The sequence below is a fragment of the Drosophila simulans genome, unplaced genomic scaffold, assembly GCF_016746395.2.
Source record: "Drosophila simulans strain w501 unplaced genomic scaffold, Prin_Dsim_3.1 Segkk6_quiver_pilon, whole genome shotgun sequence".
In the NCBI taxonomy this organism is placed as follows: Eukaryota; Metazoa; Arthropoda; class Insecta; order Diptera; family Drosophilidae; genus Drosophila; species Drosophila simulans.
This window is the reverse complement of record NW_025416867.1, coordinates 285813-299461: the sequence shown is the minus strand read 5'-3', so window position 1 is coordinate 299461 and position 13649 is coordinate 285813. Positions and strand designations below refer to the sequence as shown.

Genomic DNA, 13649 nt, shown 5'->3' with positions numbered 1-13649 from the left:
TCAAATAAGGTGAGAAAAATAAAAAAAAAGGTACTGCCGATGAAAACTCAAAATTCGCGCTCTGGAAGCTCAGGAAGAGATTCCGTAGTTGGAGCTTATCTAGACATACACCAGGTTTTCGAAAGAGTGTGGTATGAGGGACTTCTGCACAAGCTCAAAAGCCTACTAAATCCTCAGCTCCTTTTGATAATAAAAAGCTTCCCTCACGAGCGCTCCTTTAAAGTTGTACAAGACGGGCTGCAGTCAGTCCGGAAAAGTGTGTTTCCGTGACGTACACCCTAAAAAAAAGGCACATCACCAGGTGTGTTTCAGCATGGAGAGCTCCTCACACAATCGAACGCCCATAAATACCTCAGTGTATCTCTTACGTTTCAACGCCATGTAACGGATGTAACTCGGCGGCAGTCGCAAATCTTGCATAAACTATTAGGAGCGGCTTGATACATCCACACCAAAGACATTGAAAAAGAGCTGAAATTACCAAGGACTGGCGATGTCATACACAATCATGCAACCGCGTACGTAAATAAATTGGGAAACCACCCGAACCAGTTGGCTCGAAAACTCCTGACGGGGAGACGTGTAATGGGACTGAGGGCGGGAAGGAAGCTCCACCATATTCCCAGATCTGCCAAGCAGTTATATAAATTAATTGCTTAAATTTAAATAGTAACAGTTGTCTACAAAATAAAATAAAAAATCTACCTTGTCTTAAGTACCGGGCACGCTTTGGCAAAATATCAAGAATCACCCAGGAATTTCCGGACTCGTACGGTAAGTGGCCAAATAGATGAAACCTTTATATAAATGGAAAAAAGTCGCAGCACTGTTACTTCTCAATGAGAGGACAGATCCTTCCTAGGGTTTGATTCATGACGTCGCTATCCCATAATCTTCTTAAGTGCAGTACCTGGCTTTGATCCTGAACAAAAGACTTACCTGGAAACAGCACATAACGCAAATAGCAGCAAAATGTCGTGCTAAGCTTAGGAAGCTCAGCTGACCATAACAACACTACTATGAAAAAAAACGTAATAGCTAATAAACGTATGCGACTAAAACCTTTTGCTCACAATATTCAATAACCACACTATTCTACTATTAGTATTTTTGTAACTCATTTTAATTTGGTGACTTATGTTTAACTCGTAAAAGCGAAAATTTGGTAAAACCACGGAGACAACAGCATCCAGACTCAAACAACATTGAAAGTTGTACGATAAAATGCACAAACTGTACCGAGGAACAAATCTTAAAAAAGTGCTTTTAATAATAAACTAATCTCCCTAAAATTCCTCGTACCATGCGCAAATCCTTCTCATCAACACCTTTAAACATACTCAAAGCATGAAAGTCACAATAATAATGCAAAATAAACCAAATGAAGCCAGGGAACTCGAGTAACTCTTCCGACACGGATGCAAACTTACGCTACCCAACTTCAGCACTAAACTATTTCAATATTAAATATGGAAATATTTGCACCTGTACAAATCATTCTCCCAGAAACAATTCCAAATTAAATGTAAATTTACCCTAACCACAAATAAACAACCTCCTTTTCCGAAGATAACTCACAAAAATTTGTTCCAAGTGACACAAATAGTTGACATCCTTACTGGGGATCCCCTAAAACCAACTAAAAATTAAACACCTTCGTAAAGTTTTTTTATCGCTCAGACTATAATCTTCCAAGCGAGAAGTCTCGACCCTCATATATAGATATTTTTCTTGTCTCTGCTGAAATAGCGGCGGAAACGTCTTTGTATTCTTATTATCTAATTTTCTTTAGTACTCCCTCTACTCTAGTACTTTAGATGACTAACAAAAATGGGAAAAAATGTCAACATTTTTCAAAAGAAAAGAGCTACATTGCTATCTTTTAGTGATGGGTTTTTACGAGGAATTTTCCGGATCTAGAGCAATTAGTAGCATTTTGTTAAAAAAAACTGGCGTCCACCCCTTTAACTGCAATAGAAATTCAGTAATTTATATAATCCATAATTCATATAATATAATGATTTATATAATGACTTACGAAGCCAATCAGAAAGGTTCTTTAACTATGCGCGGATGTATTCTTCGACTTTTGATTATATTTTAAATAATATGAGTAGTCGTTTGGCAAAGAATTGGCCAAACAAAACAAAAAACGTGTGTTTTGAAAATAAACGGTAATTAAAGCACAGAATACAACAAAACAATCTGAGCGAGTTGAAGCGATACAGCAGGATGCAAACTGCTCTCTAGCTTTATTGCTTGAGCTCGCAACTCGCTTCGGTCTCACTCTGACATCTTTGGAGCGATTGCACTTTAAAATGCATGCAGTTTTTGACCTTCGATTCGCTTCTCGCGCGTAATTTGCCGTCAGCCTTATACAGCCTTATATCTGTCCATGTCCGTCTCTCCGTATGAACGTCGAGATATCAAGAACTATAAAAGCTAGAAGGTTAAGTTTATGCATTCGGATTCTAGAGACAAAAACGCAGACCCATGTTGCCACGCCCACTCTTACGCCCACAAACAGCAAACAAACAATTTTTTAAATTGTCTACCGCCCTAAAGCTGCCAAGCCGGTCACGCTCACACTTGTGAACAATTTTTAAATTTCACATTTTATTCCCCAACATCTATCTATAGATATTGATTAATTTAATTTTCACAGAAAATTTATGAAATTTCGCATTCGCATTCATACTAGCTGAGTAACGGGTATCTGATTTCTCCTGTCTCATTCTTAGCTTCTTAGCACTGTATTATTCTAGATTCGTTGAAAAGTATATATATATACATGTTCTTGATCAGGATCAATAACGAAGTCCATCTTAGCGTCCGTTTGTCCGTCCGTATGGACTTCGAGATCTCTGAAACTATAAAAGCTGGAAAGTTGAGCTTAAATTTGATGACCCATGTTACCTACAAGCCCGCCGAACCTGTCAGGCTCAATTTTTTTTAAAATGTTTTTATATTTCTTAATTTTTCTATTAGTCTTAATTGATTTGTCAAATAAACTTTTTGCCACGCTCACAACAGATATTGCCTAGATGCACACGGATGTCAGTGCGATTGCTTTAGCAGAACTATAGCTGGAACAAGTAATGGAACAGCTGAATCCAACTGCGTATTACTGCCAAGATACATATAAATCAAAAGGAAGCTATCACATCTACGACTTTGAGATTCTCGACGTCGCACGGCGCGAATACAGGTTGACTTAAATCAGTAGGAATCGTAATTTTTATGAAAACGACATATTGTTTTCATGTTTAACTTCATATTTGATTACATTTTGCATTTCCTCGGTGAACACAAATCTAATGAGCGTCATGTGGTGATGTTCCCTAAAATTAATATTATTTAATATTATTTTTCTCGACCTATTTGTGTGTTATACCAGAAATAATTATATATTTAATACATCTCTTAATGAATTCATTTATTTATAGGCTTTGGAAAATCGACATGCTTTGGCAAAAGCATTGTACTCAAAAACGTTTACATGGCTGGTTTCGAAAATAAATAACTGTACAAATCCAGGACAAGATGACGCTAAATTTCTTGGAGTTCTCGATATATTTGGATTTGAAAATTTTTCTCATAACTCATTTGAGCAACTATGCATTAACTATACCAACGAAAAGCTTCATAAGTTTTTTAACCATTATGTTTTCGCCTTAGAGCAATCAATCGTAAGTAAAAATTTATATATATCTAAACCAAGCAATACGATAAAATAAAAAATGTTAAGATTAATAATTGTTCCTGAGAATGAACCCGGAGATAAACTACTCCAAACTAAAGCCGTCAAGTTCATTGTTATGAGCAAGTAATGTCACCAATACTCGTCTGCAATCGGTTTGATGCTTGCTAAGGAGTGCACGGATGATTTTTTAAATATTTTTTGCCATTCTGATGGAAATTAGCATGTAATCGAAATATTTTATATTCTACCTTCTACCTGTTCTGCCCTATTACTGTACGCGTCACGGTGTTAAACCCGGTACACCGAAGTTCAGTACCATTGGTCTATGAAAGGGTACAAGGGACATCAACAGTGGCAGTGCGCAAGATAACATGAGGCAGTATTACTCGAAGAACCCTAAGATGCAGGTAGAAATCAACGCCAAAGTCGACGAGCTATTACAAAAAGGACGCATCGACCGTCTAGACGCCCGTACAGCTCACCGTGAAACCGTGGTGAAAAAGAAAACAGGGCAGATAAACGCAAGGTCTGTGAAGGACGCGTACCCGATGTCGATGATAAACTACATCTTGGACCAGTTAAGGGAGGCGAAGAACATAAGCATTCTGGACTTGAAGGATGGTTTCTGACTGATTCCTTTGGAAGCAGGGAGTCGGCAGTATACGGCATTTACGGCGACAGGAAAGGGCCAGTTTCAATGGAAAGTGATGCCATTCGGACTGCACTCCGCGTCGGCATCATTTCAACGATCATTGGACCAAGTAGTAGGGCCCGAAATGATATACTTGGGACACCGCGTGATAGATCAAAGTATTGGGACGGATCCGGAGAAAGTTGCGGCAATAGCACATCTGAAACCTCCAGAGAACGTGAAGGAGCTGAGACAGCATTAGGGTGTGGGGTCGTGGTATAGACGTTTCGTACACGATTTTGAAACGCGAGTACAGCCCGTAAATGCTCTCCTGAAGAAGCAGGCAAAGTAGGAGTGAACGGACGCCGACCAAGATGCATTCGAGGCCTTTTGTAGAATATTAGAGCTTCTGCTCTGTTCGAGGTTCTTTATATTAATGGCCAAAGTGTGCTGAGGCTGTATTCAGCTAACCGGCACATACATTGCTTATATCTATGTATTCTTACTTACATTTATACATATGTATGCAGAAGGCATTGACCACTTGAGCTGCAAAGTGCATGCTCAGCATTCCCACGCTCCGCGATCGTCTTATGTATAAGCGTTAGATCGTATTACTTGGGCGCTGGAGTGCTTACGTAGTTCTTGGTGATCTTTTGGGTATTTGTATATTTATATTTATTATGACAAAGTGTCACAATGTATTGACGCTAAGTTATACCCAATCATTTATTGTATTGGTAGGGTAGATTAGTCCAATATGCTACAATTTAAGCCCAGGCTGGTCGCCAAAGCTCGCCCACACCAGATGAGGAGCCGCCGCCACCGAAACTGCCGTCGCAAATTCCTTGCCCGGAGGCGTGACAACCACCGGAGTGACTTGTCCCCCCGCATGCAGGCGTCGCGATCAAAGATGGAAGGAGGTGCCGGTGGAGGAGTGGCCGCGGAAACGAAAGCAGCACTGGGCTAACATTTTCAAGATCGGCGGACACCGTTATCGCCTAAAAGTGCGACGGGATGAGGAGGTGAGAATCGTGAAGGCCAAATAAAAAACCGAATTGCAGAAAACGGGTGTATCATTGTTCAGGGGAGAGGGGGTGCGAGTTGTTGTAAGCGAGAGGGGGTGACGGGACGGCAAACGGGCCCCCGGGGCGCTCTGGACTAGGGACAGCCACCCCAGAGCATGATAGTACATACATACATAGGTAGAGCAAAAAACGAAAGAGAGAGGTGAGCCAATATTGCGGAATTTACGATAAAAACCGCAACACTTACCATCATTAGGCTGCAACACCGACAACGCCACTCGCCGATATCGATCACACGATCGCGGTGAGTTTCTGCGGAGTTGCCAGTCACGAAAGATCATGAACTTCAGAACGGAAGGCGTGAAGTTCAAATACCGAGCTGGTGAAGAGAAGCAGACGGCAGCAGAAGATGAAAGTTGGAGAAGGGCGCAAGGGTCGAGGTGCCGGGTCGAGACGCCAAACGACAGGGTCAACTAGGGTGAGACCGCCGGGCTGATATCAAGGAGGCGCAAGTCGACGAGATGTGTTCGGAGCGGTGTGTGATAAGGATCGAGATGCCACGTAACGACTATAGTCAGGTCTACTAGGCTGAGACGCTAAGGCCGAGATCAGGAAGGTGAGATCCGATGTAGGATGGACAAGGGCGCGCGGATGTTCCAGACACCAAGTCGAGATGCTGAACGACGGGGCCTACTTTGCTGAGACTGCCAGTCAGAGAACAAAGGGCGCATGGCCGACGAGTGGAAGGAAGCTGCCTATGCAAGGAGGCGAAGGACCGCCGGATGTTAGGAGTCTTAAAACTCCCCACAAATTTGGGTGCAGAGGAGCGGAATAGCAACAGCGAAGACGGCTGGAATGCAAGAAGAGTCAAGGACGGTCAGGTCGAACGGTAATTAATGGACCTTAGACACCGTCAAAACGGAGAATCCTTGAACTAACGGTACCGCACTAGACCTCGGACTCGAGCATGCCCAGGGCACACAGGTCGAACAGTAACGGTGCGGACTTTGGACATAATACTCGAATAAAGGTACTCGAATAAAGATACTTTAATCTGAAACTCTGGCTTCCCCGTGGTCTGGCAATCAAACAAATCATAAATTTGGTGCGACGAACACACAAACTCTCTGATCTACCCGCTGCAACTCGTAGCGAGCAGAACCAAGAAACAATTCGTTACAACGTTAGAGCGTGCCAACATGGGACGAAAAACTTGCGCTGTGTCTTTGTCTATAGAATCTGTATGTTTAATCTCTAGCTTTTATTTTTTCTGAGATCTCGACGTTCATACGGACGGACATAGCCAGAGCGAATCGGCTATTGATCCTATTCATGATTAGGATTTTCGGAGATTTATCAGGACGCCCTTCTTGCTCTTCACTATTCTCGTTGTCTGCTCAACGTTTTCTGGCTCGTGAGCGAAACATGTCTGTTCTGCTCAATGGTCGAAAACTGACTGACTCAATCTCACAAAATCAAAATTATGCGTAGTTCTTAACTCTACACACATTTTGGAGACCCACTCCAGTCCACATACATCAATACTAATGCACAACGCATTTTTCTGTACGCTTCCGTTATTCCTGCAGATTCCCCCCGCTCCTACCCGCGACCAGACTACGTTCGGCAGAAACTCTAACGGTTCTCTGCCGCGCATCAAAGCAATAGAAAAGGCGCCTGCTTAGCGCGTGCCAAGCAGAAACGCGCAATTACTAGAAATGTCGTTCCATTTAAATGATCTGCGACACGGCCTTCCTGACCTATCACACGTCCTCATGTGCTAGTAATCCCTTAATATCGATCATCGTTATTAATTCATTAAGTTATTCTTCATTCTTTATTACTTCAAAACGAACCAATACACATATTTAAAACATTTTACTTATTACATTTAAGCCATGACATCAGGATTACCAACAACTTTCAAGCAATCGATCATAATTTTATATTCTTCACACATAAATCGTTAAAGTTCTGGATTTCCAATACATTTTTCTACTAGCGCACAGTTTTTCAAACCGGCCAGTCCATCTTTTGTTAGCCTAGCTCACAGTTTACACTCGACAATCCGGCCAACATACGTGGCACCCAGAAGACGCAGTCTATAAGCCGGCCAGTTAACTCACACCACCAACCGTTACCAAATTTAAACTTAACTGCAACAAAATGGCGAACCACATTACTTGGGCACCCATGAGGTAGAGAAAGTCGCATTTGGAATAGGTCCGGAGGTTTACGAATACTAAATAATATACTCAAGATCACAGCCCTCACTGGCTTGATCACTGGCGTCTTCTGCGCCTTCATTATCAAACACTGTGGTAATCCTCCTCTCAGGCATACATCGCAAAAATTCATTAGAATATTTATAAGTTCGGTTATTATTTAATGCTTTGAGTTTTAATGCTGAGCGCCTTTATGGCTGCTTGACTATCAGACAGTACAGCAATGTCCATGCCACGATAGTTCCTTTGCAGATTAAACTCCGCACAGCGTCCAATAGCACTGACTTCAACTTGAAAAATGCTGGTGTATCTGCCCATTGATTCGTGGTATTTTAACCTGGGGCCTACAACCCCCAGCCCACTTCCCTCGTCGGTGAGGGATCCGTCTGTATACCACTTTATTGTTTGTGGTTTCATAGGGTGTACTTTCCCCAGGGTTGTCCATCTGTTTTTATGAGATGAGTGCTGAGGTACTGAGCGAACCTGTGCTCAGCTGGCATCTCATCTCTTGGTTGCATCAGCAAAGGGATATCCCTTTTTAGGCATTCAGCCTCCTTTCTTGTAAGGTTGAAGTCATTACCTGCTCCCTCAATTCTTATTAGGGTGGCTTTCCGTTTCATTTCAATGATGATATGAAGCGGCGTTACCTCCATTAGTACTTCTAAGGCTGCAGTGGGGCAGGTACGCATTGCTCCTGTCATGTATATGCAGGCCATTCTTTGGAGCTTATGAAGTTTCACCTTAGTGGTGCTAAGGCGTGCTCTATCATCCCAGGCTATTACTCCATAGGTTAGTATGGGTCTGACTACCATGAGGTACAGCCATCTTATTATGCGTGGTGAGGTTCCCCACGATTTTCCAGCAATTTTCCTACACGTGAAAAGTGCTCTGGTGCGCTTATCAATTGTGTTATCGACATGAGCTTTGAAGCTAAGTTTGGAGTCGAGGGTTATCCCAAGATACTTAACTTTTTTGTTGGCCTCTATGCGACATTCTGACATGGTTATTGCCTTCATTCTCTGTAGCTTGTACCTATTTGTGAAAGGAACAATAACAGTTTTGCTAGGATTTAGGCTCAGGCCTACTTCCTTGCACCATTCGCTGGTCATGTTGAGGCCCAGTTGAATGATATCGCAGAGTGTTTCCTCATAATTACCTCTGGCTATAATGACAATATCGTCAGCATAGCCCTGGCAAAGTATACCTACAAAGTATACGGGTCAGCCTGTCCAGCAACTCGTCTACCAGTAAGCTCCACAAGAGAGGCGAGAGGACACCCTCTTGTGGGCAACCCTTTGTGGTAGATACTGTGGACAACTGTCCTCCTATAGATGCCATGGCTCGCCTAGATGCCAGTAGTGATTTGATCCATCTGCTGGTTGTTGCATCTAGTCCTCTTCTTGCAAGGGATGCGTTGACAGCCTCATGGGAGGTATTGTCGAATGCACCCTGTATGTCTACGAAGGCACATAACGCCACTTCCTTATGAGTAAGTAAATCCTCAATAAGGCTTTTCAGGTGATATAGGGCAGTATCAGTGGATCTGCCCGCCCTGTAGGCATGCTGCGTAGAGCGGATGCTCTACAAGCAGAGTGCATCTAATGCTGACATCCACTAGCTATTCCAACGTTTTTAGCAAAAACGATGTCAAGCTTATGGGTCTGAACGACTTCGGATCAGCGATGTCTTTCTTTCCAGCTTTTGGAATGAAGACCACTTTTGCTATACTCCAGGCAGTAGGAATGTGTCCTAAGGCTAGACTGCTGATCAGTATTTTCCTGATCGGCACTTCGAGCTGCTCGTTGTAGCAGGATTGGCTGAATGCCATCTGGACCAGGAGATTTGTAGGGCTGGAATGTACCAATTGCCCATCTTAATCTCTCCGTTGTTACTACTGATTTTGCTTTGGCCCAATCAGTAGCACCCGGTCTACTTTGTGCCGTTACCGGGGTATTCCCATCCGTTTGAAGCGTGCTTCCCGGAAAGTGAGTTGCCAGTAGTAGCTCAAGTTTCTCCTTACTTCCTATAGTATAGGAGTTATCCTCCGTACGTAGTGCCTGATTTGATTCTTGCACTCCTTTGGAGATTGCTCTGTGAAGTCTTGCGCCTTCAAATTTGTTTACTATTGCCTCACAGAAGGTTCTATAGTTCCTTCGTTTGGCTTTCCTGATCTCATGGTTATACATAGTCAGTTTATTCCGGTAGGCATCCCAGTTCCCTTCTCTTTTTGCTTTGTTAAAGAGACGCCTGGTCGCTTTCCGTAACTTCTCCAATTGGTCGTTCCACCATGGAGCATCTTTTTCCCTCTTGGCTCGACCAAGGGAGCAGTTTTCTCTAAACGCGTTAGTAAGACACGAGTTAATATCTTCTACGGCGGCCTCCAGTTCTAGAGTGGTACGGAGTTTCCTGGTTACCCCAGAAGCTGGATTCCGCAGTAAGGAGGCATTGAACCCTTCCCAGTTCGTATTCCTGGGATTGCGACTACGCTCGCTGCATTCTAGATTTAGCCCTATGTTAAAACGAATAATTCTGTGATCTGACATTGACTCCTCACGAGATACGTGCCAGTCGCTTATATGCGAAGCCACTGATCTGCTGGAAAGTGTAATGTCCAGAACCTAAGATATTACCCTGGTAACAAATCTCAGAACACTGCCGACATTTAGGATTTCTAGATTGTTATTCAAGATAAATTCTAAGAGTGACTCACCTCTTTGGTTCATGTCGCTGCTGCCCCATATCACGTGATGTCCATTTGCATCACATCCGATGATGATGGGTGAGTGTGTCCTCTTGCAGTATTCAGCCAGTTCAGTGATTTCGGGCGGTGGGTACGCCTCGTCACCGGCTAAGTATACCGACGCCACCACAGTCTTCTTAGCTGCTCCCACATCTTCTACCACGATCGGTACACAGTCCCACGTGAGAAATTCTGTAAGTATATAATAATTAATACTCCTACATGCCAGGATACAGGCTCTAGGGCTAGAAGCCCGTTTATCCCGAATTAACTTGGTGTTTTTCACGTACAGTCCTTTTATTCCTTGGTTATATCAGGGTTCCTGTACCAGGGCTAGCCCAAGATGTTGTTTGGTGAACATCCTTGTCAGCACAGCCGAGGCCGCCTTGGCGCGATGGATGTTCACCTGAGCTATCCCTGTACTCCCGACCTTTAAATGATACCCAGATCACCATCCGCCGGTATCGCTTCTTCCTTACTCAGCAGGTCTAGTTCCATGCCTAGCTCCTGAGAGGATATCGGGGTCTGATCCCCCATCTCGATGATTAAACTTGATTGGAGAATTCCAACCGGAGAGGACTATTTCCTCCAGTAGTGCGTCCTCGAGCTGTGAGAGGTTCTCACTGCTGAGGATGACTTTGTGGTACCCCTCTGGTACGACCGCAACCTTAATGGCCCCAGTTACGGTCGCATATGATGGCTTGCGTACCTCAGTTGCTTTTGCAGCCCTTGAGGTACTTGGGCCATCGAAGGGAGCAGTCAGTGGCCTGCTCTTCTCCACCTTCTGCCTCTTAGGCGTATCCCTCGGAGGCGTCAGGGTGGTGTTTGCCCGCTTCGAAGCAGAGTTGGGCTTTTGCTCTAGCGGCTGCGGTGTTTTGGCCAGAGACAAAGCTTCTGCGGGTGACTTGCCCTGCTGAAGGTAACGAAGATACCACTTCGTTCTGGCCCCGCTCAACCCCTTACGGTTAGGGTCATCCCGGGCCCCAGGCTGACCAGGTTGCGGTAATGGGTTTTTAGCCCGTCCCGCTTGGCCGGCTTGGACCACATTCGAGTGACTCGGTGTGGTTGCCCGATTCTTCCCTTCCGCAACTGGGCGTGCTTGTGACGTTGGCACACTCCGTTTAGGAGCATTGGCACACTCCGTTTAGGAGCATTTTTTTTGGTGTTACCACCGAAGTAGGCCGCTCTCCATCAAGGAGACGGTCCTCGTATTGTCTTGCGACATTTCCCGCAGTCAAGGCCTGCGGTATTTTAAAATTATTTGGTCTATTGCTCATAGTACCCACGAGTTGCAGAGAAATAAAAGGTCCGCCCGGGCAGAGATCCGCAGTACCCGGGTAAGGCTAACTAGACCGGGCGGACGCCACTTGCCCGGACTCTCCGTTATCGACTGGGCTAGTTATTACACGGGCCCCCAGCCTGTCAGACTTTAGGCACGGGTCGAATGACCCTTAGTCCGGCCCGGAAATGTGGAAATTTTTGAGAGTTACCAGCTCCAGTCCAACTACGATTAGCCAGCACTCTTAGCAGAGATATGACCTAACTAAGAGCCTGTTTCCAGCCGCCCTCGCGTGGAGAGTGCAGTTGCACTTCCAGTAGTGTGTCACAATTACGGCGCGTACCACCGTTGATGGCGCGTTGATCACCTTGTGATACCGTATTTGCTCATGCTCTAATTTCCATAAAAATGACTTGCTCTTCGAAGTAAGACCGTAAAGAGGTTTCATCAGTTGTGAAAACTTGGGTACAAATTGTCGAAAAAATGAGACTGGCCCAATAAATTGTCTCAACTGAGTGGCGGACTGCGGTTGTGGCAAACTTAAATGGGCTCGAATTTTCCTGGGATCTCACCTACCTTTCTTTACCTCGTAACCCAAATATTCAACACAAGACTTAAGAAAAGAACATTTTGCAAAATTAAAAGAAAATCCAGCATGCGTGTGTTTGCAACACTATTCTAAATCTCTCAAAAGCTTCTTCTTTTGTGCGTGCAAATATCATTACGTCATCCATATAAACAATGGCATACGAATGGGTAAGATCACCTAAGTCACGATTTTGGAATACGAAAGGTGCATTTTTAAGCCCGAATGGCATAGTCAAGTACTCGTACTGGCCTTCTGGGGTGACAAATGCCGTTCGCTCGACCGAATTCGGGTGAATAGGCATCTGGTGAAATCCGCTTGCGATGTCTATACAGATGAAAAACCTAGGACCACTCAGCCTAGCTATTTGATAAGAAATTAGCTGCAAAGGGTACTTGTCAGAAACGGTATTTGCGTTTAGCTCTCTATAATCCACGCAGAGGTGGTCAGAACCATTTTTTTTCAAACAAGCAACATAGGGCTCGCAAAGGGGGAGTGACTAGGTCTCTACACTCAACCTATATGGGCGCCCTTAACCATCTTATTTTGATCGATCAAGCGAATTTCTAACTGTCCCGTAGTCACACGGCTTTGTGGAATTCCAGTTACGAATGACCCTGAATACTTTTGTATTATTGACAACAATTGGTCGGTGTCAACACTAGCCAAATCAGGATTTTTTTCGGAAATCTCAACAGGTAATATACACTTTTCGTTAAACATAGTAAGAGATTTTGGTGTTATTGTCACACTGACTCCCTGGCTCAAAATATCCCGACCAATCAGAGCGTCATACTTAATATAATTGTGTAACACTACATGAAACAATATTTCATATGAACGTTCACATATGAAAACATTGACCAATCTCTGCAAAGTGCTACAAATAGTATTGCTACCAAGACCCCTTATTAGAACAAAATTGGAATGTCTGACCAGATTGCAAAATCGTTCCTACAGGTTCAAAAACGGTACAGATTTTGACATCTTTTACAATGTTGTTTTTAGTACACGACGAACGCTTCTGACGATCAGGACATACTGTAGAGATGTGTCCAGCTTTTCCGCAGGTGAAACAAGTCAAAGTAGACTGATAGTTGCTACAGTGCCATTGTTTTTGTGACCAGGCTTTCCGAAGTTGTGACACTAGAAGTAGGGCTAAGCTCGTTCTCCTGGCGGCTCTGATGAAAGGTGGCTCGGTCTAGCGTCAAATGAATAGGCCTTCAGTTCTTGGTGCAGCTCGTTCCGAGTGCTGATTTCGGAAGTGAAAACTAAACGCCGCAAACGCCTGTCAATTCCAGCTGCATGCGCCAGTGTAATGGACACTGCGATTTGCTCCACACTCAGCGTCTTCCATTTGGCCATAAGCGAAGTTACCATTCGGCTTCCGTATAACGAAAGGCACTCGCCTTCCGCAGGGCGTCCATTTAGCAGATTCATAACTGCTGCCGCTAATG

The 13649-nt window shown here is 44.0% G+C and overlaps 1 protein-coding gene across 4 annotated transcripts in view; it reads left to right on the top strand.

Annotated features, from left to right (window-relative positions):
* Positions 1-13649, top strand: part of LOC27208787 (unconventional myosin-VIIa) — a 530661-nt gene that overhangs the window by 279611 nt on the left and 237401 nt on the right. For 3 of the 4 annotated variants that reach the window (XM_039298281.2, XM_039298279.2, XM_039298280.2), the window contains one exon: positions 3447-3689. In XM_039298281.2, the coding sequence (XP_039154215.1) occupies positions 3447-3689 (243 nt within the window). Of the gene's footprint in view, positions 1-3446; positions 3690-13649 lie in introns of those variants that run through there. The other variant, XM_039298282.2, reaches the window with a different exon arrangement.